This window comes from Pelophylax lessonae (genome assembly GCF_965119305.1).
Source record: "Pelophylax lessonae genome assembly, chromosome: 8".
Classification (NCBI taxonomy): domain Eukaryota; kingdom Metazoa; phylum Chordata; class Amphibia; order Anura; family Ranidae; genus Pelophylax; species Pelophylax lessonae.
This window is the reverse complement of record NC_138775.1, coordinates 274,733,962-274,756,827: the sequence shown is the minus strand read 5'-3', so window position 1 is coordinate 274,756,827 and position 22,866 is coordinate 274,733,962. Positions and strand designations below refer to the sequence as shown.

General features: G+C 42.7%; 1 protein-coding gene across 1 annotated transcript in view; it reads right to left on the bottom strand.

Annotated features, from left to right (window-relative positions):
- The window catches only part of SLC35D1 (solute carrier family 35 member D1), a 52,115-nt gene that overhangs the window by 1,791 nt on the left and 27,458 nt on the right, over positions 1-22,866 (bottom strand). Inside the window, exons 6-11 of the mRNA XM_082266474.1 lie at positions 22,291-22,359; positions 18,627-18,729; positions 16,485-16,577; positions 11,054-11,121; positions 7,689-7,767; positions 2,703-2,785 (exon numbers count right to left, since the gene is read on the bottom strand). Of these exons, the coding sequence (XP_082122600.1) occupies positions 2,703-2,785; positions 7,689-7,767; positions 11,054-11,121; positions 16,485-16,577; positions 18,627-18,729; positions 22,291-22,359 (495 nt within the window). The remainder of the gene's footprint in view (positions 1-2,702; positions 2,786-7,688; positions 7,768-11,053; positions 11,122-16,484; positions 16,578-18,626; positions 18,730-22,290; positions 22,360-22,866) is intronic.

The following is a 22,866-nucleotide window of genomic DNA, read 5'->3' as shown; positions in this document are numbered from 1 at the left end:
ACTCCAGAAATTGCAGGCTACAATTTCTCTCCTGCTTTCTCCCCTTGTATTGGGCAGTAGTCACCACAGATGCCAGCTAGGGAGGCATATTCAGCAAGCATTCTGCTCAGAAGATCTGGACGCTGGAAGAATCTAGACTCCCACTCAATGTCTTGGAACTCTGAGCGATCAGACTGTCTGGACTATTGGACGGATCATCTTCAGGGATAGCCAGTGCGCATTCCATCGAACAATGCCATGGCCATAGCTTATGTCGGCATAAAAAGGGTCAAGGTAGCCGGGGTTTTAAGGTGGGGAGAACGGTTCCTTCAAGCCCTCTCCGCCATACACATTCCCAGGGTGGAAAACTGGCAGGCAGATTATCTCAGTCTGCAGGTGGTCCCTTCATCCGGCAGTGTTTGATCAGTTGTATCTATGGTGGCACATCCCTGAGGTGGATCTGTTGGCGTCTTGGCTCAACAGAAAGGTGCAGAGGTTTGTGGCTCGGTCACAGGATCCTCTGGCGGACGCCAGACGCACTGGTGGCCCCTTGGGGGATAGTATCCTCCGATTTACGCTTCCCTCTTCTCAAGCTTCTGCCGCGACTCCTACGCAGGATTGAGGCAGAAGACATTCTGATATTAGTGGCTCCGGATTGTCCTTGCCAGGCTTAATATGCCGATGTTCCTTGGAAGCTTCCTCTCAGGGAGAATCTGCTGTCCCCAAGGACCAATCTTCCATCCTGCTTTACAGTTGCTGGCTTTGACGGCTTGGCTGTTGAATACCAAGTGCTGAAGGATAGATGTTTAGCTAGCCGAGTCGGTGCTTCCTACGCTGTTAAAAGCTAGGAAATTTACTTCTAGGAAGATCTACCATCGTACGTGAAAGATGTATATTGCATGGTGTGAGTCTCTTGAGGTTCATCCTGGCTCTCATCTTGGACTTTTGCCTTCAACTGGGGGGGGTGTTGTGAACAGAGATTGGCCATGTGTATCATCAGAGTCCAGGTGTCTACTTTGGCAGTCTTCTTTCAACAACCCTTGGCCACACACTCCCCTGGTGCGCACCTTTCTTATGAGTGTCTGAAGTTTGGTTCCTCCAGTGCGGTCGTCGTTGCTAACTTGGGACCTCAATTTGGTGCTTTCAGCCCCCAGAAGCCTCCCTTTGAGAATCTTCGGGAGATTCCCTTGCTTACACTGTTTTAGAAGGTAGCTTTTTTAAGGCATTTACCTCTGCACGCAGGGTGTCGGAACTGGCGGTGTTATCCTGTCGTTCATCATACCTGGTGATTCACAGAGATAAAGGTGGTTCTTGGCCCCTGTCCATCGTTCCTCCCAAATGTTCTCCGATTTTCATGTGAATGAAGACATTGTGCCTCCTGGGCCTTCCGTCATCAGTGACGCAGGTTTTCAGGGCATCCACCTGGTCAGCGGTGCACACTTTCACAAAGATTTATAGTGGATGTGTTGGCATCTGCGGATGCCTCTTTTGGCAGGCTGCTGTTAGAGGATCAGATCCTCTTCGGGGGTGTATTTTTTTTCCCCAGTTGCCTGGTTAGCTACTGTTTAGCCTTGGGAATTTTTTTGCTATTCCCATCCCTCAGGTTTAACACTGCTTTGGGACATCCCAATGGGTATGAAGAGGAGGAGCTGTGTCAATCATTGAACGGAAGAAAAATGGGTTTTTGACTTACCCTAAAATCCATTTCTCTGGTGGACGAAGCACCCACCCCTCTTTAGTTACAAGCAGTGTCAGAAGATATAAAACCAAACTGAGTACCTATAGCAGGGAGAAGGAGTATACCCCCTGGGACTGCCCAAAAGGTATAGCCAGATTATTTTTCTAGTGTCCTACTCCTGTAAGGGGCAGTATAACCCAATTGTTATGAAGATCAGGAGCTGTGTCCGTTAATGAACATCAACGAATTGTTTTTTAGTCAAAAATCCCATTTTTATTTCCTTGCATCTATGGCAACATAATTTGCAAAGCAAATCTTCTGTTAAGTGGCAGGATATGTTCAGGTCAGGCAGTGCCCTAGACTTGTTCTGTCTCGATGTCCCCCTTGGACAGCCTGTTGCAGCAGCTATGTTTGGGTGCGGGAACCTGGAGCTGCCAACACTGATTAGTTTCTAGGAATCTAGGGGTGGAGTCAGGGATTAGGTCCACAGAAAGTGGTTATTTTCAGAAACTGCACTATTTTTTGTGGTCAGCGTTTATGTATTTATTTATTTTTTTTATAAGACAGGGATTGCCACCCTAGGACAGTGGTTTCCAAACTGTGGCCTTAAGTCATCATTTCTGCCACTAACAATGGGGAATGATTCTTGCTACTAACACCAACTACTTCTCCCTCGAATATTAAAGATTGGGCACCATTTACTACCACTAGCCACAGTACAGCTGGATCAATAAAAAAAAAAAAAAAAAACATGCAGGTTGCATATTCCAGGTGCATTTTGCAATACATTGGGTGTGAACCAGGCCTGGTAGGGAGGTGGTATTCAATATACCAGCATTTCTCACCCTTTTTCAGTCATGACACCCTTTAAAAGTATGCAGAATCTCAAGGCACAGCTGGTGTAAAGTTATATATTTACAGGGTTAGATAGAATAGTCCTAGAATGTGGCACAGTTAAGCTTTGACTGGACTTATCCTTTAAAAAAAAAAAAAACCAAAAGAGAGGGAGGAAGAAGTTCCCTTTTGGGGTTTACTACATTCCTACCTGATATTTAACCCCAGGAAGTTTGTCCATGTGAATATGTAATCTCCTCCAAAGAACATTCCGATGTACGTGATTAGGATATTCTGCAAAGAAAGTAAAAGAATGGGTTAACAAGTCCTACAGGTCTTCAATACATGGCTCTATCCATGATTCTTTAAATGTAAATTCAAGACACATGGTGGCCACAGGTCTTTTATCACAGCAAAATTAAATGTTCCACCCAAGGACATCATGGTTATCTCCATCCCCTTGCTGGGTTTACACACACAGGATGTGGGTTTCCCCACATCCAATTCGCATGACAGGCGATCTGACTGGATCTCAATGGAGCCAGTTCATGCAGCGCCTGGCCGGCTGCAGTCCGCATTTAGACCCGGTTCACACTTCTGCGTGTGCCGGGTTCGCATGTCATGTCGGAGCGCACTGCTCCGACATGACATGCGATCAGCTGTGCGGTGCGAGTTTAGCCATACAGTTTGTATGGCTAAATTCGCACCGCACCAAAGACGCACAGGAGGCATTTTTGCTGCCGCATCAGGATCGGATCGCACAGCGGTTCACACTTGTGCGATCCGATCCTGTGCGAACTGCACGATCGCACTGCGATATGCGATCAAACTGGGGGTGTCGTTAAGATTACATTGGCACCCCCAGCGGATCGCATATGGCAGTGTGAACTGCCGGGGGTGCGTGTGCGATGCGGGAACAGGCTGCGAATTCTCAGCCTTCCCGCATCGCAATAGTGTGAACCGAGCCTTAATAAAAAAAAAAAAGTTCTGTGCGTCTTTGATTCCTATTAAAGGTGCAACTTCCGTCCCGAATCGGGGAACTGTGGCCGCAGCATATGTGAAGCTGACCTTAAAGCCCAATTCCATCTTTCCTTATACTTTAAATAGTTAATTGGAGCTAGAGTTAAGTTGGTCCAAGCAAAATCCATTTCCTTACCAACTGTTACAGTTGCTGTCAGCACTATAAACTGTATGTAGCCTCAGCTACAGCCCTGTGACTGGCTGAAAAATGCTCAGGCGGACTCCATTTTGTTTATATAGTGGTGACATTGGCCACTGCAATTAGTAAAATAAAGTTCGTTTGGGAAAGCTTGGCCCAAACAAACTATTAAAAGTTAAAGTAAAGATGGAGTTAGGCTTTAAAAAAAAATTTTTAAAACAAAAAAAAAAAAAATAAATAATTTTTTTTTCTTTTGTTTTAATATAACATGTTCTACTTTCCTCCTCTGTGGAGTTCGTTTTGCACAGAGCACCCCCCCCTGATCCTCCTTAGGTCCTGCGCTGGCGCTCCCGGCCTCTTCCTTCTGACAAGTGTCCCCACAGCAAGCAGTTTACTATGGGGGCACCCGAGCTGCTACTCTGTGTCCATTCAGACACTGAGCTGTGGCTTGTCCTCACCCCCCCTTTCCTCAATGGTTCACTGACTGACAGCTGCGGTAGCCAATGGTGCCTGCTGCGGTCTCGGCCAATAAGGAGGGAGCTTCCTTGGACAGCTGAGGCTCTCATGCAACATTGCTGGATCGAGCTGGGACTCAGGCATTATTATTGCATCAAGATCAGATAAAAAAAGCCTTCTGACTTTAGAACCACTTTAAAGCTCACTAGAGAAGGCTTGTTTTTGGCCGATTGAATCAGCCACAGAATGTGTCCCCGTCGTACAACCCAACTTGACAAGATTCGGAATCGAAGGAGCCTGGTGGCAAATTGTCATCTGAACAGGGACTACATCCTATTCAATGCAGTCAGTCACTGTTCAGGTATTCAAGCAGCCATGTGCTTCATAAGAAAAAAAACGCGCTCACCCCAGATGATCCAAATAACGTTGAGATTCCTTAAAGCCAAACTTCAAATTGTATTGTAGCAGCTGGAACACAATCAGGGACTGTGCTAAATAATTTTGTTGAAGACCAGGTAAAAGAGCTATTATGTTGACAGTGCTGAATTTTTTTACCCAGCCTTCAATAGTTATTTTGCACAGTCCCTGATCGTATGCTGGCTGATACAATGCCATGCGATTCATGGCTGCTGAATACAATAGCTGGCAGTAGAGATTCCTCTATTCTCACTGCTCAGCATTGAGCAAGAGAAATCTAGGCATAAATGGCTAGCCAAAGGCAAACTCCATGCAGAATTGGTAAGACTGTATTAAGTTAGCAGGCTAGGTCACACATTTACATCTCAAGGGTTAAAAAATAGACATGTGCGGTTCGTTTGTTTCCAAATCGAAATTGGGACAAAATGTTCGTAATCTGGAGAAACTGATATTCCTGAATTTCCAAATTACAAATCGTAACTAATTTAAATGAATCCAAAATAACGAAACCAATTCGAACTTCAGACAAAATTTTAAATTCAGAAATAATAATTTGATGTATAAAAAACATATTACTGACTATTGCAGATTTCCCTAAAAGGCTATGGGGTTGATTTACTAAAATAGCATAGTGAAAAATCTGGTGCAGCTCTGCATTGAAACCAATCAGCTTCCCTTTTTTTGTCAAAGCTTAAAGCAGATTGGCTACCATGCACAGCTGCACCAGATTTTGCACTCTCAATTTTAGTAAATCATCCCCAAAGGGGTATTCTTGTTTAATATAGCAGTCTTACTAAATTAAAGAAAAAGAAAAAGATTCAAATAAAAATAGAAAAAACTGTTTTCCAAAATTTGACTAGAACCAACTATTTACAATGAAATTGGATTGATTTAATATGAGATTCAAATATTTTAAATCCATTGGGAAAATTGAAATCTGGTCCCAAAAAAAAAAATAAAAATAAAAAACAAACAAACTAAGCTAAACTTACAAATGCAACAAAGCTAAACTCTTAAAAATCGATACAATTTTTTTTGTTCTTCACATGTCTAGTTAATTTCCCAGCAGCAGCTTGCACCTCCTGGCACAATGCAATGCAAAAATGAGATTTGGGTGATTTTTTTTATCTATTTAATGGTTTAGCATTTATTCAAAACTTTTATAAAGCAAGCATCCTGCCTAGTTGCAGGTACTACAAGATGCACCTATTACTTTTAGGGATGCACCGAAATGAAATTCTTGGCCGAAGCCGAATAATGAAATGCTTGGCCGAAGGCCGAATGCGGCGTTTCGCATTTTTTCCATTTATTTTGCCAATTTTTTGTCCTCTCTCTTGTCCTCTCGTGTCTCTCTCTCTTGTCCTCTCATGTCTCTCTCTCTTGTCCTCTCATGTCTCTCTCTCTTGTCCTCTCATGTCTCTCTCTCTTGTCCTCTCATGTGTCTCTCTCTCGTCCTCTCATGTCTCTCTCTCGTCCTCTCATGTCTCTCTCTCGTCCTCTCATGTCTCTCTCTCGTCCTCTCATGTCTCTCTCTCGTCCTCTCATGTCTCTCTCTCGTCCTCTCATGTCTCTCTCTCCCTAAATGTTACTGTAGGGAATAAGATTCAGTGCACACTGCAGCCTTGTACCATAGGGTTAATGTTAGTGACACTGTAGGGATTGGGAAGGATGCTGGGAATGGAAATCAGGAAGCATGCAGGCAGCCTTGTAAATTTTAATTGCAGATACAGGGCACTGGGCAGGTCAGGGTTAATATGGTAACATCAATTACTCAGTGACAGTCAGTCAGTGTCAGTGTGGACTCGATCAGATTATACAGTGACAGACAGTCTCTCATAGTGGTGGTAGTAGGAGGCTGGAGGTGGACTAGTAGGAGCCTGGAAAGGAGCACAGCCGCATACATACATTACTCACTCGTGCACTGCAGCCCGCCCCACACATTCAGTGAGTCTTACTCTCCTCCCTAGTTTTTTCAATGGCACATTCAGGAAGCCAATCACGCCGTGAGTAGCGGCACAGCGGAACCAATCAGGTGTGCAGGCACGCGTGATTGGTTCGCTGTGCAGCTAATCATGGCGTGATTGGCTCCCTGAATGTGCCATTGAAAAAACTAGGGAGGAGAGTAAGACTCACTGAATGTGTGGGGCGGGCTGCAGTGCACGAGTGAGTAATGTATGTATGTATGCTCACCGCTGAAGTGTCCCCGGCTTCCCCTGCCTAACACGGAAGTCTGTGAGTCCTCCTCCGAGTCCCTTCCCCCCTGCCTATGTGAATATCGCCTACGGCCACAGAACGATAGTAGATATCATATCGACTATCGTTCAGCCCTATTGTTCGGCACAAAATTATTCGGCCTTTTGACTTATTCGGCCGAGCACCGAAAGTGCTATTTTTTCTATTTTCCGCCGAATAATGTTTGGCCGCCAAACATCCGGTGCATCCCTAATTACTTTTATTAAACAGAAAAGCCCCTTCGTCCCTCTCTAAGTTTCACTTTTAATGCCACGAGGAAGTCTCGGTGGACACTTGAATGGCAGTTCGCAGGGGAAGTCCGGCACCAGTAACAAAGTGAAAGTAAAATCAAACAGGGGGCACAGAAAGTTCTTCTAGGTCAGTGGCTCTCCTGTCTGCTCCAGCACCAGGCCCATACTGGCTCGCTAGAGAGGGCCCTCACCTGCTGTTTTAATGAAAAAAAAAAAAAAAAAGGCACAGGGTAGGACTACAACTTCTTATCATGAAAGTTCCAATGAATCTAAAATCGTTCGGGAACTGCTGCATCTGCAGACAGAAAGACATGGCGGTGGTAGAAGCAGGCAGCGTGCAAAATTGTCAATCTTTATCGGCGGTTGGCACTGGCTTCTGTCAAAGCTAAGTACCACCACCTTTGGCGGACCATTCTCCCCTGAAACCCACCGACACCAAATATTTGAAGGACTATTTTTCCCTGGGGTTCACTATGACAATGACAAAGATTTGGGGAGATTATTCATCCCTAGTGGACTCTACCACCACCAATGATTTTGGGGGTGGGGAGTCAAAATCCCACTAAGGTTAAGAACCTCTGTCTTATGCAAGACATCTTGTGGTGTCTCGGATCATAAGCAATAACATTAGGTTTCAAAATGAAGCACAGGTTTACTTTATTGTGACACACACACACCTTACCTTTATACAGCCTACTATTGTGGTTGTCAGAGCAGAATTATATTGGGTACAAAGTACCGTTGAGTACATCAAAATAAATCTGGAAAAAAAAAAAATAGGAAATGAGCCAAACTTTAGTTAAGAAATGTTACCCCTAAACATTACATTCCTGATATGCTCCTGCTGTACCATGTACTTGTATGAGAAAGTTTCCTGTTCTCTTTGTATTGCTGCCTTAGTGTGAAATCCCTAGTGTTCCTGCCAGTCCCACTGCTTTCTTATTAAAAACTGACCACACTAAGCAGGAGAGCACAGTGTAGACAGTTTTTTTGGCTGTACCTGGAGCTAATCCAATGATCAGGCTTGTGCAGACAACCCACCTTCCCCATTCACTGGGAAGAGCAGTTTGCTACTGTTTCTCTGTCCCAAACTCTCAGGGCTCCTTATGCTGCTGAGAACAGAGAGTAAGTGATCATTTATAAAAATCAACATTCTAAATACCTTTCTTCCTATTTATTTTATGTGTATATACAGAAAGGTTTTGCGTTTCATTTTTACCTAAATGGTTTAACAAGATGAGGGTTCACATACACTAAGGCAGTGATTCTCAACTCCGGTCCTCAGGGCACACTAACAGGCCAGGTTTGCAAGAAAACTGAAATACATCCCAGGTGATACAATTTGTTGCTCAGTGAATGCAGTATTTTAGTCTGCATCTCCAAAGTAATACTTAAAATCTGGCCTGTTCGTGTGCCCAGAGAACCGGAGTTAAACACTGCTTTATGCTCTGTTTCCACTGCCGCGACTTCCTAGTGAAAGTTGCTTGCGGAATTCAGTGCGACTTGTCCCTCATTATAGAGGGAAGTCGCACTGAAGTCGGCTCAAAAGTAGTGCACAAACTACTTTTGAAGTTGCGGCAGTGAAAACGGCCGAATTGAAATCAATGGCTTTTGACTTGCTGTGTGACTTGACATGTGTCAAGTCGCACTAGTGGAAACCGACACTAAAGGGATAGGTCAGCCAGAAATGTAGGTGTAGTACCACTTGCAGCCTGCAGATGGCGATAAAGGATAAAGCAGCCTTCCCATGTATTTGCACAACGCACCAAAGCAGAGCATACATTTGAGTGGTTTTCTAGCAAATTTTAGCCACCTTTCAAACCTCAAAAGAGTTGATCAAACAAGACAACTTACCATTGACTGGTGGGGGAAAAAAAAAAAAAAAAAAACACGGATTAAGGCAAACAAAACCCAACTGTATTTGCTACAATGCTTCAAGGTGAATGGCCAGCGTAGCTTTTCATGCCAACTCAGGGGTTCAGTACACAGCTTTAATGGCCTTTTCACCTCAACAGCTGTGAATGGTCATCGCACCACACAAGTTAACCTTGCCGATAGCACTGCATCACACATCCATTACTGTAAAGTAATAGTGAATACAGACCTCAACATACAGTGCATCAGAACGTATTCACAGCGCTTCACTTTTTCCACATTTTGCTACAGCCTTCTTCCAAAATGGATTTCATAATTTTCCTCAAAAACTCTAGCCCATAATAACGTGAAAATCGTTTGAATTTTTTTTTTGTTTTTTGCAAAACCACCCCATGTACAGTAGTCACAGCCTTTGAAACCATGACACTCAAAATTGAGCTCAGGTGCATCCCGTTTCCACTGATCATCCTTGAGATGTTTCTACAACTTGGGAGTCCACCTGTGGTAAATTCAGTTGATTGGACAGGATTTGGAAAGGCACACCCACCTATCTATATAAGGTCCCACAGTTACCAGTGCATGTCAGAGCACAAACCAAGCCATGAAGTCTAAGGAATTGTCTGTAGACCTCCAAGACAGGATTGTATTGAGGCACAGATCTGGGGAAGGGTACAGAAAAATGTTTGCAGCATTGAAGTTCCCAATGAGCACAGTGGCCTCCCATCATCCGTAAATGGAAGTTTGGAACCACCAGGACTCTTTCTAGAGCAGGCCCCCCGGCCAAACTGAGCAATCGGGGGGAGAAGGGCCTTAGTCAGGGAGGTGACCAAGAACCCGATGGTTACTCTGACAGAGCTCCAGCATTTCTCTGTGGAGAGAGGAGAACCTTCCAGAAGACCAACCATCTCAGCAGCACTCCACCAATCAGGCCTGTATGGTAGAGCGGCTAAACAGAAGTCACTTCTCAGTAAAAGGCACATGACAGCCCACCTGGGGTTTGCCAAAAGGCACCTGAAGGAGTCTCAGAACAAGAGAAACATCTGGTCTGAAGAAACAAAGATTGAACTCTTTGGCCTGAATGGCAAGCGTCATGTGTATCGTCCCTACAGTGAAGCATGGTGGTGGCAGCATTATGCTGTGGAGAGGTTTTTCAGGGGCGGGAACTGGGAGACTAGTCAGGATTGGAGGGAAAGATGAATGCAGCAATGTACAGAGACCTCCTTGATGAAAACCTGCTCCAGACCTCAAACTGGGGTGAAGGTTCTTCTTCCAACAGGAGAACGACCCGAAGCACACAGCCAAAATAACAAAGGAGTGGCTCCGGGACAACTCAGAATTTCCTTGAGTGGTCCAGCCAGAGCCCAGACTTAAACCGATTGAACATCTCTGAGGAGATCTGAAAAGGGCTGTGCACTGACGCTCCCCATCCAATCTGATGGAGCTTGAGAGGTCCTGCAAAGAATGGAAGAAACTTCCCAAAAATAGGTGTGCCAAGCATCATACTCAAAAAAGACTTCAGGCTGTAATTGGGTGCTTCTACAAAGTGTTGAGCAAAGGCTGTGATACTTATGTATATGGGGATTATTTTCGTTTGAAATCCCCAACTTTAATTAAAAAAAATTAAACACACCTTTCTTCACATTGTCATTATGCGGTATGGTTGTAGAATTTTGAGGAAAATCATGAATTTATTCAATTTTGGAATAAGGCTATAAAATAACAAAAATGTGTAAGAAGTGAAGCGCTGAAGACTTTCCAGATGCGCTGTAACAAGTTTAGGAGGGTAAAAGTGGTACTCCACATTCATTTTTGCCTTTTTTGCTGTAGGGGAACTTCTTGGGAAGACTATCTGCTTTGTGAAAGGGGTGTTGGAGAGGCTCATTCCCTTACTGTTGCTTCTCTGTGGGAGGAAGTGAAATCCTCCCCAACAGAGCTCAGAGACAGCCCAATCTATAAACTATTTATGAACATTCTGGGTATGGATACTCCTAAATGTACTTATCAACAGCATCATCCGTGGAGTAGAAGATGAATTCTGGTTGGCTGCTATGGCTTATTGCACTTGATTGGAACTTACAAAAAAAGCCCCCCTATATAGAAGGCTGCGAGATTCAGGGGTGCCTGAAAGTCTGAGAATTGTGAATTACAGGTCGTTCATTATAAAGAACCTACCCCATTACACAGGAAAGTGTAAACTCCGATACGAAGAACATGTTCGTCCAACCTTCAAACTCCAGAGCCTGCCGGAAAAAGAGAATTGCATCATCATGACAAAGAGCACAAAAAATATTTAAATAAATGGATCCATTAACGGTACCAGTTTCTTACATATTGGAAGCAGCCATTAAAAACGTTCCCTAGTAGAATTCAATTAACAAAAACCACAAAAACCACAAACAATGGATAGAGGCACATAAGGGTGGTCATAATATGCATGCCTCACACACCCCACACCGGAGGGGAAAAAAAAAAAAGACCCTTGTGCTTACACAAAAGCAGAAATGTAGGTAGCGCCCGCATATATAAATGCTCTTTGCACCACACATGTAAAAGGTATCACCACAAAACATAAAGAGCAATAATTCTACCGTAAGTACCGTAGTTGGCTCCATTCCACAAGCATGCGCAATTTTAAAGTGTGACAGGTTAGGCATCTACTTACTCAGTGTAACATCTTTTATATTTTATCCCGAAAAATAAATTGGGTTACATAGTGTTTTTTTGCATTTACATTTTTCGTTAAAGGGTTTCTCTCCCCTCCTACCAAAAAAAGTGCGTTTGAAAGAGTGCTGTGCAAATACCTTGTGACAAATTGTAACGACCTCAATTCCATTTTCTAGGGTCTCTGCTAAAAAATGTATATGTATATATATATATATATATATATATATATATATATATATATATATATATATATATATATATATATATATATATATATATATATATATATATATATATATATATATATATATATATATATATATTTGGGGGTTCCGAGTAATTTTTTTTTGGTAGAAAATTGCTCATAACCCTCAAACATTTTATTTAGCAGAGACCCTTTTTTGGGGGGGGGGGGGGGGTTAATACCGATAAACCACAATATACAACCCAATTTTTTGGGGGTAAAATATAAATGGTGTTACGCCGAGTAGGCAGATAACCAATATGTCAAGCTTATGACGCCACGACCGCCATTTCATACTCTAGGGTCTCTGTTTTTTTTTTGGGGGGGGGGGGGGGGTTCTGAGTAATTTTTTTTGCTGAAAGAAAGAAAACACACTTTACTTGGAACCCCTAAAACGTATTCTTTTTTTTAGCAGAGACCCTAGATGAAATGGCGGTCCTTGCAATTTTTAGGTCACAAGGTGTGCATATACAGTAAAGCTGTGCTTTGCATGAAGACTACCATAGGAGAATGTCAGGGGGAGGGGGTCTCAGCTCACAGACTAAAATCATAGTACAGGCAACCACCTGCCTGGCTAAGAAAGACCGACCACCTTTTCAGGAAGTGAACGACAGCTTAGCAAAATTCAGATACAGTGAGATAGCGTTGTCGGTGAACAGGAAGAAGCAGATTGTCTAGTTTACATAAGACTTTCTAAGCTACACAAAACAGCTAGCCAAAAAATGAACAAAAAAAAAAAAAAAAAAGATATTGAACATACTATTAGGAAAAATTTCATTTTGACTGGAGTTTCCCTTGTAGGGGGTAAAGCTTTTGCAGGGCTGAATTAATGACACTTGAAATGGAGGTAATAAACTTAGTCTGCTGAACAGCCACCAGATGAAACTTTGGCTAGTGGCCCACCGAGTTGACGTTAAATAACTTCCCCCCAGCATGGATGTTTGCATACATGAATGTACAGATTGCTGGCAGGAAGGAGTGAAAAGTAAATCCGCACATGGCAGTACTGGAGACTCCATATCTAGTACAAGGCCAGTCTAAATTTCCATCCTGTAGCAGATTTTATATCCTGGACACAGGACAAGCGGAGACTTTGCTATAAGATACAGGCTGAGACAAAAGATTAGAGAAGGCAATGAGGAAACAAGTGAAGGACACAGAGGTTGGGCGGTGCGGACTTCCCACACAGAAGGGCTTTGTGTATCAGATTTGTACTCTAGCTACTAGCAGCGTGCACACTGGTGGTTTACTCTGCCTGCCCTGACCTCTACACAATGGTCCCATTCTACTGCGACATCAGGAAACAAGCCGCTCCAATACTGCACTAGGCTCACCTTCATCAACTTTCCCCACTGGAAAGTGATTTCATAGCTTTATTTAGCAAGGCTGCTGTGTATTCTCATTTTGGGACATTAAAAAGGAAGGCTATAGCTTTTTAAAACCTCTTCCAGAAATTAAGGATTTTATAAAACCAATTAGTACGTGAATTTGTCTTGGTTGTTATGAACCCCTGTACAGCAGAGCTTAGACTAGGAGAACGATGGCAGAGTCTGCAAAGTGAACACAGATCAATAGGAAAGATCATGCTGAGCAGAGATATAAAGTGCTGCTTCTCCCACACTGTCCAATCACAGGCTGTGGGTAAAGAGGCGGCCAAGCTGTATGGAATAGTCTGGTCACCAACACGGCTGTGCCGTCTGACAAAAGGTGTGCAAGTCTCAAGACTGGATGGATATATCCTGACCTGTAAAAACTGCTCTCATATGCATTTCAAAATGGGGCCATTTTTTCTTGGAGTTGCACTTGCCACTTAACCATCTAAAAATGCTAACTGTGTGCATTTAAAAAAAAGTAAACCCTTCACAAAAGCAGACAGTTCTAATAGAGTCCATTATACCCCTCGAAAATTGTTCTCTTCGACCTTCACCCAATTGCCCGCTCCAATATGCATACAGCCACAGTAATTCATATGTTATGCCGCTGTCCTAAAATATATTAGTATTGGAAAGACATATTTCAAATTTTATATCAACTCTGTTCAATTTAATAGACATCTAATCTTAAACATGTCCTGCTGAGTATATTTACGGAGGATTGGCCATTATTCTTTCAGAAAAAATGTATTTACCCGTTTGTTATTTCTTGCCTATCAGTTGATTTCTCAACATTGGCCATCATCTAACCCACCAACTTGCGTTCAGTGGTGAATGGTGGTAAATGCTGTTCTGCATAAAGAGCGAGTGACTCTTTATAAGCATAGGGGTTGTAGCCATACATTTAATAAGATCTGGACTTTTTGGTTAGCCTCCCTATATAATGGTATCCACTAGTGTGGATGAGATCTTTGCTTCTAGGGATAGTATTGCTACACTATGATGGGTCTATGGTATGGAATTTAATTGAATCACTGACTGTTCTGTAACGCTAAACATTTCTAAGCGACGACTGCTATATACAGTAACGAATTATTGTTTAAATTAAATTTAAAAGAAATTTTGTTCAATTTACTATATTACATTTTTTTTGTTTTGGTTTGGCTTGTTGATGGGGGGGGGGGGGGGGTAATCAAGCAATTTTCCTTTCTTGCAACCGGTCTATGGCTATGCAATTCTTTTTATCTCACTTCTTTGGAATGCCAAAGCATATACAGTGCATTGCGAAAGCATTTGCCCCCCTTCAACTTTTCAACCTTTTGCCACATTTCAGGCTTCAAACAAAGATCTAAAACTAATTTTTTTTTGAACAACCAACAAGTGGGACACAACCATGAAGTGGAACGAAATTTATTGGATATTTCAAACTTTAACAAATAAAAAACTGAAAAATTGGGCGTGCAAAATTATTCAGCCCCCTTAATACTTTGTAGCGCCACCTTTTGCTGCGATTACAGCTGTAAGTAGCTTGGGGTATGTCTCTATCAGTTTTGCACATCGAGAGACTGAATTTCTGCCCATTCCTCCTTGCAAAACAGCTTGAGCTCAGGGAGGTTGGATGGAGAGCGTTTGTGAACAGCGGTTTTCAGTTCTTTCCACAGATTCTCGATTGGATTCAGGTCTGGACTTTGACTTGGCCATTCTAACACCTAGATATGTTTATTTGTGAACCATTTCATTGTAGATTTTGCTTTATGTTTTGGATCATTGTCTTGTTGGAAGACAAATCTCCGTCCCAGTCTCAGGACTTTTGCAAACTCCCATCAGGTTTTCTTTCAGAATGGTCCTGTATTTGGCTCCATCTATCTTCCCATCAATTTTAACCATCTTCCCTGTCCCTGCTGAAGACCAGGCCCAAACCATGATGCTGCCACCACGTTTGACAGTGGGGATGGTGTGTTCAGGGTGATGAGCTGTGTTGCTTTTACGCCAAAACATAACATTTTGGATTGTTGCCAAAAAGATTGATTTTGGTTTCATCTGACCAGAGCACCTTCTTCCACGTTTGGCGTGTCACCCAGGTGGCTTGTGGCAAACTTTAAACGACACTTTTTTTGGATATCTTTAAGAAATGGCTTTCTTCTTGCCACTCTTCCATAAAGGCCAGATTTGTGCAGTATACGACTGATTGTTGTCCTATGGACAGAGTCTCCCACCTCAGCTGTAGATCTCTGCAGTTCATCCAGAGTGATCATGGGCCTCTTGGCTGCATCTCTGATCAGTCTTCTCCTTGTATGAGCTGAAAGTTTAGAGGGACGGCCATGGCTTCGTAGATTTGCAGTGATCTGATACTCCTTCCATTTCAATATTATCGCTTGCACAGTGCTCCTTGGGATGTTTAAAGCTTGGGAAATCTCTTTGTATCCAAATCCGGCTTTAAACTTCTCCACAACAGTATCTCGGACCTGCCTGGTGTGTTCCTTGTTCTTCATGATGCTCTCTGCACTTTAAACGGACCTCTGAGACTATCACAGTGCAGGTGCATTTATACGGAGACTTGATTACACACAGGTGGATTCTATTTATCATCATTAGTCATTTAGGTCAACATTGGATCATTCAGAGATCCTCACTGAACTTCTGGAGAGAGTTTGCTGCCCTGAAAGTAAAGGGGCTGAATAATTTTGCACGCCCAATTTCAGTTTATTTGTTAACAAAGTGAAATATCCAATAAATTTCATTCCACTTCATGATTGTTTCCCACTTCTTGTCGATTCTTCACAAAACAATTGTTTTATATCTTTGGGTTTGAAGCCTGAAGTGTGGCAAAAGGTCGAAAAGTTCAAGGGGGCCGAATACTTTCGCAATGCACTGTAAATATGTAGCATAAGCATGACACCCAACAAACTGCCTATAACGCCTCTAGAAACATGATTTCCAGAGACAAGCCAGGCTGCCAGCTCGCACATTTCTATCAGACAGGTTCTCTTTAGTACCCATATGCTGCTGAAGTTTTCTTCCTCTTTAGGAAAACAAATGGGCAAAGAGCAACCAAAAAAAGAGAAGTAATAGATTGTGTGTACATTTCTTCTATGGTGCCAATCCTGGAAATGTCACATCTCTGATAATACAAGAACATATCACTGTACATAGCATTGTAAACCACGGAGGCATTTCCACACCTTGAAATCTGACAACCCAAAGATTTGCATTCCTCTAATGATCTACATTACATAGTATTGTAAGCTATGCTGGCATATCCACACCTGACAAGTTACCATAGAAAAGTGACAGCAGAGAGATTCATGAACAACGGTCTCACCTTCTGGATATCACCGGTCACGTAAGCGATGACCAACGTGGGGACAATCATGAACAATGCATTGTAATACAGCAAGCCATACTTTCCAAGTTCCTGGAAAGAAAAAAAATAAAATAAATACTTTGTAACACTCCCAACTGTACAACCGATTACATTTTTACTTTGTAAATGTAAAGCATAAATATGCAGCCTGAACACCACACTTAGGCTATGTTAAAAACTAGGCGTTGCTATATTTACAGGCATTTATGTGCAGCCGTTTTTTTGGGTTTACAAGTGTCCAATACAGAAAAAAAAAAAGCCTGTGATCTGCCATAAAAACCTCATGTACTTTGACAGGAGATTTGCTCAACCACTTCCTGCCTGCCTGCCAAATTACAGCGGAGCGATGCAGCCATTGTTCTGGGACGCCGTCATATATGACAGGGCACCAGAACAGCCTCTCTTGCGCATCGCAGGGAATCACTGATCATCAATGCCCTGATTGCAGAAAATGTAAATAAAGTGCCAATTACTGCCCACAATCAGTGCCTGCTCATCTAGGCACTGACTGGCAGCACTATGGGCACTGATGGTGCTGCCCATCAGTGCGGAATATATTTGTACCTCCCCATCAGTGCAGCCTATCAGCGCCCATCAGTGAAGGAGAAATATTTTCAAAATTTAAATCACAGAAAATAATTAAAAAAATTTTCTTCAAAATTTTTCTTCTTTTTTTGTAAGAAATAAAAAAGCCAGCAGTGAATAAATACCACCAAAAGAAAGCTCTATTTGTGTAAAAAAAAAAAAAAAATTATAAAAATTTCATATGGGTACAGTGTAGCATGACCGCGCAATTGTCATTCAAAATGTGACAGCGCTGAAAGCTGAAAATTGGCCAGGGCAGGAAGGGGGTGAAAGTGCCGGTATTGAAGTGGTTAAAGCAACAGAATGCTTAGATGTGAAAGGGGGCCATTGAAATTAATGGGATTGGTCTTGTTGGGCGTTTTTAGAGTGGAGGTTTAGAGCAGAAAATCACCCAAAAATGCATACATGTGAACAGAGCCTGAAAGGGGTATTTAACCCAAAAACAAACCTATTGCAGTTGGCAAGTCTTAGATGTGATGGCTGCATTAGTTTTTTTTAGGCTCTCTTCATCTGGTGAGCCAGCAAGTCTGTTAATCAAAGAAACAAGCTCTCTTCCAGATGCATCAGTTTACAGAGATAAGACGAACCATTTACTGCTGACAGAGGTGTTTACTGATATATGTGCCCAGGTCAGATTTCATGAATGGGGTTTACATCCACTTTAAACACTGATCATTGTAGTGTTTACTTATCTCTCTCTCCAAAGCCCTAACTCCTGTGGCATTCTGCTGCTCTGTGAGAACCTCTGACAAGTTCTTACACTGGAGATAAAAGGAAGTGGAAATTTGTGTTGGGGTGGGTGCATAGAGATAGATTAGCATTAGATTGGTTTATTCACAGCACAGCCCTGCCTATGTGGAGGGGGGGGGGGGGGTGTTCCTTTCCTCCAATCAGCTCACACAGTGTATGCCAAGACTCCACACCCAGTGCTGAAACAGGAAGAAAAAAAATTCTAAACATGTAGAAAGCTAAGAAGACAGCAGATACACACTTCAGACCTGCTTAGCTATGGCATTCTGAGAAAATGACCACACCGGAGCAAAAATTTATAGTGATGCACATGGGGTGGGAGGCATGTCACAAAATGAACAGTGGAGAGGAAAAAAAAAAAAAAAAAAAAACCCAAAAAGGGAAAAGAAAAGGGGATGGGAGGGGGGGGGGGGATTAAAGATTTGAGGAGCAGCACAAGGGTAAGTCCCGATTGCGGATTTAGCATCAACTTTCCCCAAGAACAGAGCTCCTGCTCCCATGTGGCAACACCAGAGCTCCTACATGACATTCCCGTGCAGCAGGACAACAAAGCTACCAAAACCATTTCCCATGTGGCAGAACCACAGAGCTAACACTCCCATCTTATTGCCAGGCAGCAGGAACACAGAGATCCCCCATCCCATTCTAAGGACCCCAGACCGCGTCATCCTATTCCCATGTGGCAGGACCACATGGCTACATCCCATATATTACACTACAGGGAACACAATCTCATTATGCTTAGTTTTACAATTTAACGCTCACCTTGGAATCCAACTTCTGCTTTACATAAGCCCCATTGGCCGCTGTCAAGACATCGTTTACCAGGATGAATATGTACCCTTCAAGGTCGAATGCCAGATCAGTACTGAAAAAAAAAAAAAAAAATTATATTATAATTATATATATATATATATATATATATATATATATATATATATATATATATATATATATATATATATATATATATATATATATATATATATATATATATATAAGAAAACAAACACCGGCACAAAGCTGCTCCAACTTCTATTATAGCAGACTCCTTCGTCACACATGACATGAATACAGCACCTCAGCATTCCTCCACTCTGATCAGTTTAAAAGTGATCAGCCATGTTCTAAAAATCTTGCTTCTATTTATGGTTTGTAAAACATATGGGAGACAAAGCAAGCACACAGTTTCACTGCAAGGGCTCTTTGACACGGCCGCTCCGCTTGTCTGCAAATCCTATTTTTCTGCGGATGATTTGCGGACATAATGTAAGTCAATGGCACTGCGGATGTCAGCGGAATACCATCCACTGACATCAGATTTTCTTCCTTTCAGTTCTGTTCTGTTTTTTGGAACGGAACAGAACCCCATTTTTTCATCCGTTCAAAAAACGGAAAGGAAGGAAAAAAAAAAAAATCGGATGTCAGCGGCTGACATCCGCAATGCCATAGACATACATTATGTCCGCATATCATCCGCAAACGGATGGGATGATATGCGGGCACACGGAGCGGATGACAGAAATGTCATCCGCTCCGTGGAAAAAAAAAGTCCCGCAGCGGACCTTTCACACGGAGCGGCCGTGTGAAAGAAGCCCAACTCAACAAAATAAAAAGGTTACATAAATGACACACCCTATGTTAGAATGTCAGGTTTCTGTGATGTTAGAAAAAAAAAAAAAAAAGAATTTCAGATCTCTTTAAAATGTGACCTATAAAGTGTACAACTCAGTTGAACAAGAAAATTACATTTTAGGTGGAGGGAAGCAAAAAATAAAGTTGCATAAGTGTGCACACCCTTAAATACTTTTGTTATAGCACCTTTTGAATTGATTATAGCACTCAAGTCTTGTCGGGTATGAGTCTCAGCATGACACATCTTGACTTGGTAATATTTGCCCGCTCTTGCAAAAACACTGCAAATCTGTCAGATTGGGAGGGCATTTTCTCTGCACAGCCCTCTTCAGATCAACCCACAGATTTTCAATTGGATTCAGGTCTAGGCCATTCCAAAACTTGTTTTTTATGTTTAAAGTACACTTACACCTCTAAGACTGTCAAGAGCACATATAAAGCCCACACAGGAGCATTAAAAAAAAAAAAAAAAAAAAAGAAGAAGAAGAAGAAAATCCAACAGAAGACCAGATCAATTTTGAAGGTCATGAAGCAATGCAACCCAAACGAGTGGACGGACCCGTGTATCAGGCGCTCCAGCCTCGCCTCCTTGAACCAAAAGTATAAATTAGCGTTTGCAATTTTGGGCGAAGCGAATAGGTTTTGTTTGGCAAAAACAACTTAACCGTCCACAGCTGTGGAGAGCTCCGCTAACCATTTGGCCCAAACGCCATCATACTTTTTAGGGCAGCCCCGATGGAAATCTATCTTTGTACAAGGGGTGGAGCGTTAGTCACCAATTTTTTTTAAGTAAGGTAGACAAGAAGGGTTCTGTTTATTTCCAATGAAGCGCGACTGCTTTTCTGGCATAGAACAGCAAGAGACCAATAAGAGTCCAATCCACCACCCTGGGAGCCAAATCTTCCACTAAACTTGGAGGAGGGAGTGATGGAGATATTAGTCACTAGTTGGATCGTTTCTAGAACCTGAAACCAATACACGCTGATCGCAGGGCAGGATCAAAATATATGTATAAAGTCTCCCCGCGGTGGCTGCATCGCCAGTATGCTGGAGAATGGGTGGGCCATTCAAAAACATTAATCTTCTAGTGAAGCCATTCCTTTGTTAATTTGGATGTATGCTTTGGGTCGTTGTCATGCTGAAAGATGAAGTTTCTCTTCATGTTCAGCTTTCTAGCAGAAGCCCAATGGTTTTGGCCAATATTGACTGGTATTTGGAACTCCCTCCATCTTGACTAAGCCCCCTGTTCCAGCTAAAGAGAAATTAGCCCCAAAGCATGATGCTGCCACCACTATGCTTCACAGTGGGTATGGTGTTCTTTTGGTGATGTGCAGTGTTTTCGCACCAAACATATCTTTTGGACTTCTGGCCAAAAAGTTCAACCTTGGTTTCATCAGACCATAACATATTTCCCCACATGCTTTTGGGAGCTTTTGTTTTTGCAAAATTTAGCCGGGCTTGGATGTTTTTCTTCGTAAGAAAAGGCTTCCGTCTTGCCACTCTACCCCATAGCCCAGACATATGAAGAATACGGGGGATCGTTGTCACATGTGCCACACAGCCAGTACTTGCTAGATATTCCTGCAGCTCCAATGTTGCTGTAGCCCTCTTGGCATCCTCCCTGACCAGTTTTTTTTCTCGTCTTTTCCATCAATTTTGCAGGGACGTCCAGTTCTTGGTAATGTCACTGTTGTGCCATATTTTCTCCACTTGATGACTGTCTTCACTGTGTTCCATGGTATATCTAATGCCTTGGAAATTCTTTTGTCCCCCTTCTCCTGACTCCTATCTTTTAACAATGAGATGCCTCTAAAGCTTTGGAAACTCTGCGGACCATGGCTTTTGCTGTAGGATGTGACTAAGAAAATGTCAGGAAAGACCTACTAGAACAGCTGAACTTTATTTGGGGTTAATCAGAGGCACTTTAAAATGATGGCAGGTGTGTACTGACTCCTATTTAACATGAGTGAATGCAATGGCTTAATTATGAACACTGCTACCTCCCTAGTTATAGGAAAGGGTGCACACAACCACCCCCTCAAAAAAAAAAAAAAAAAAAAACACGACTTCAGATTTTTGTTTTTCAACTGAGTGGAGTTGATGGGGTAGCAACAATACTATACAGTATATAATACAATACTGCACTGCTCCTGAATTCATAGCAGAATTGTCACCCTCAAGCTTGAACTACAGTGGGAGGATATGTTGCAGGGATTCTTTAGCTTGCCAATCAACACCTAGCCACACCTAGTCCTGCCCAATTCTTTGTGGATTGACAGCATTGCCTCGGTTGCTGCAACCTTCCCACTTTAATCCCACGTTCACATTGGTCTGATTTGACATGTTTGCATGTTAAATCTGAGCCATTTGCACCACACCGATTCCCAAGTAGTTTCTGTACTAGTTTTAACAATTTTGGGGGGGGGGGGTTCCGTGCATGTTTTCAATAGGCAGGAACCTTCACAGATGTTGAAATTACCCCCGATTTTGGACTGAAATGCCAGCTTGAAATTGTGAGAGTTTAGCTGAACTCGCACAATTTCAAAACAGCCTCCGTGTGAATCTAGGCTAAAGAACCTTGGGGGGGGGGGGGGGGGGTGTCAGGCCAAGGAGGAAAGGATTAGATGATGCTAGATGTCATCCAGCCAGGAAAATGAGATGGCTTCTGACTGTCTGCAGCTTCTAATGCACAGAAATCAGAGTAAGCAAGCTCTGCCCAGGAGAGGAGCCTTTATAACTGTGCAAGACTGAAGGTTCCTTCATCTTAAACAAAGTTTTATTAACTTGCACTCACCTGGCAGCGATAAATGCCCCTAGGATCATAGCGAATACTGTCATCTGAATACTGCGAGAAAACGTCTTCCTGCAAAAAAAAAATAAAAAATACAATAAATGTAGAATATCAGATAAGGAAAGGCTGTGCAGCCAAATGCAGAAAACCTTGAGTGTTCCCACACCTTAAAATGGAACTCCCAGGAATTTTTTTATTCCAAATTCTGTTTACCATCTCCATGCTACAGTGCTGTCCCACCCACCTTGGTCCAGCGACCCTAGTGTCATTCTGCCCAACTCCTGTAAGCCTAGCCTGTCACCCCAGGGGACACCATCCCACGGGTGGGGTGCACAGTATTCCAGGACAGAGCAGTGCTCACCTCATTACACGAGCACTGTGCAGTTCTAAAAAAAAATGCCTGTCCCCCGGTGCAGATAGAAGAGAAAGTGCTGGTGGTGTCAGTGGACTGAAGTTGTGGTCAGGTGTTACTTTGTGCCGGCCCAGGTGCTTTTCCCCTCCCTACATAATGATCTTATGTAGCTGCAGAGGTATGAAGAAGGGAAATCCTATAGTGTCACCTGAGTGTCAGCGATCAGC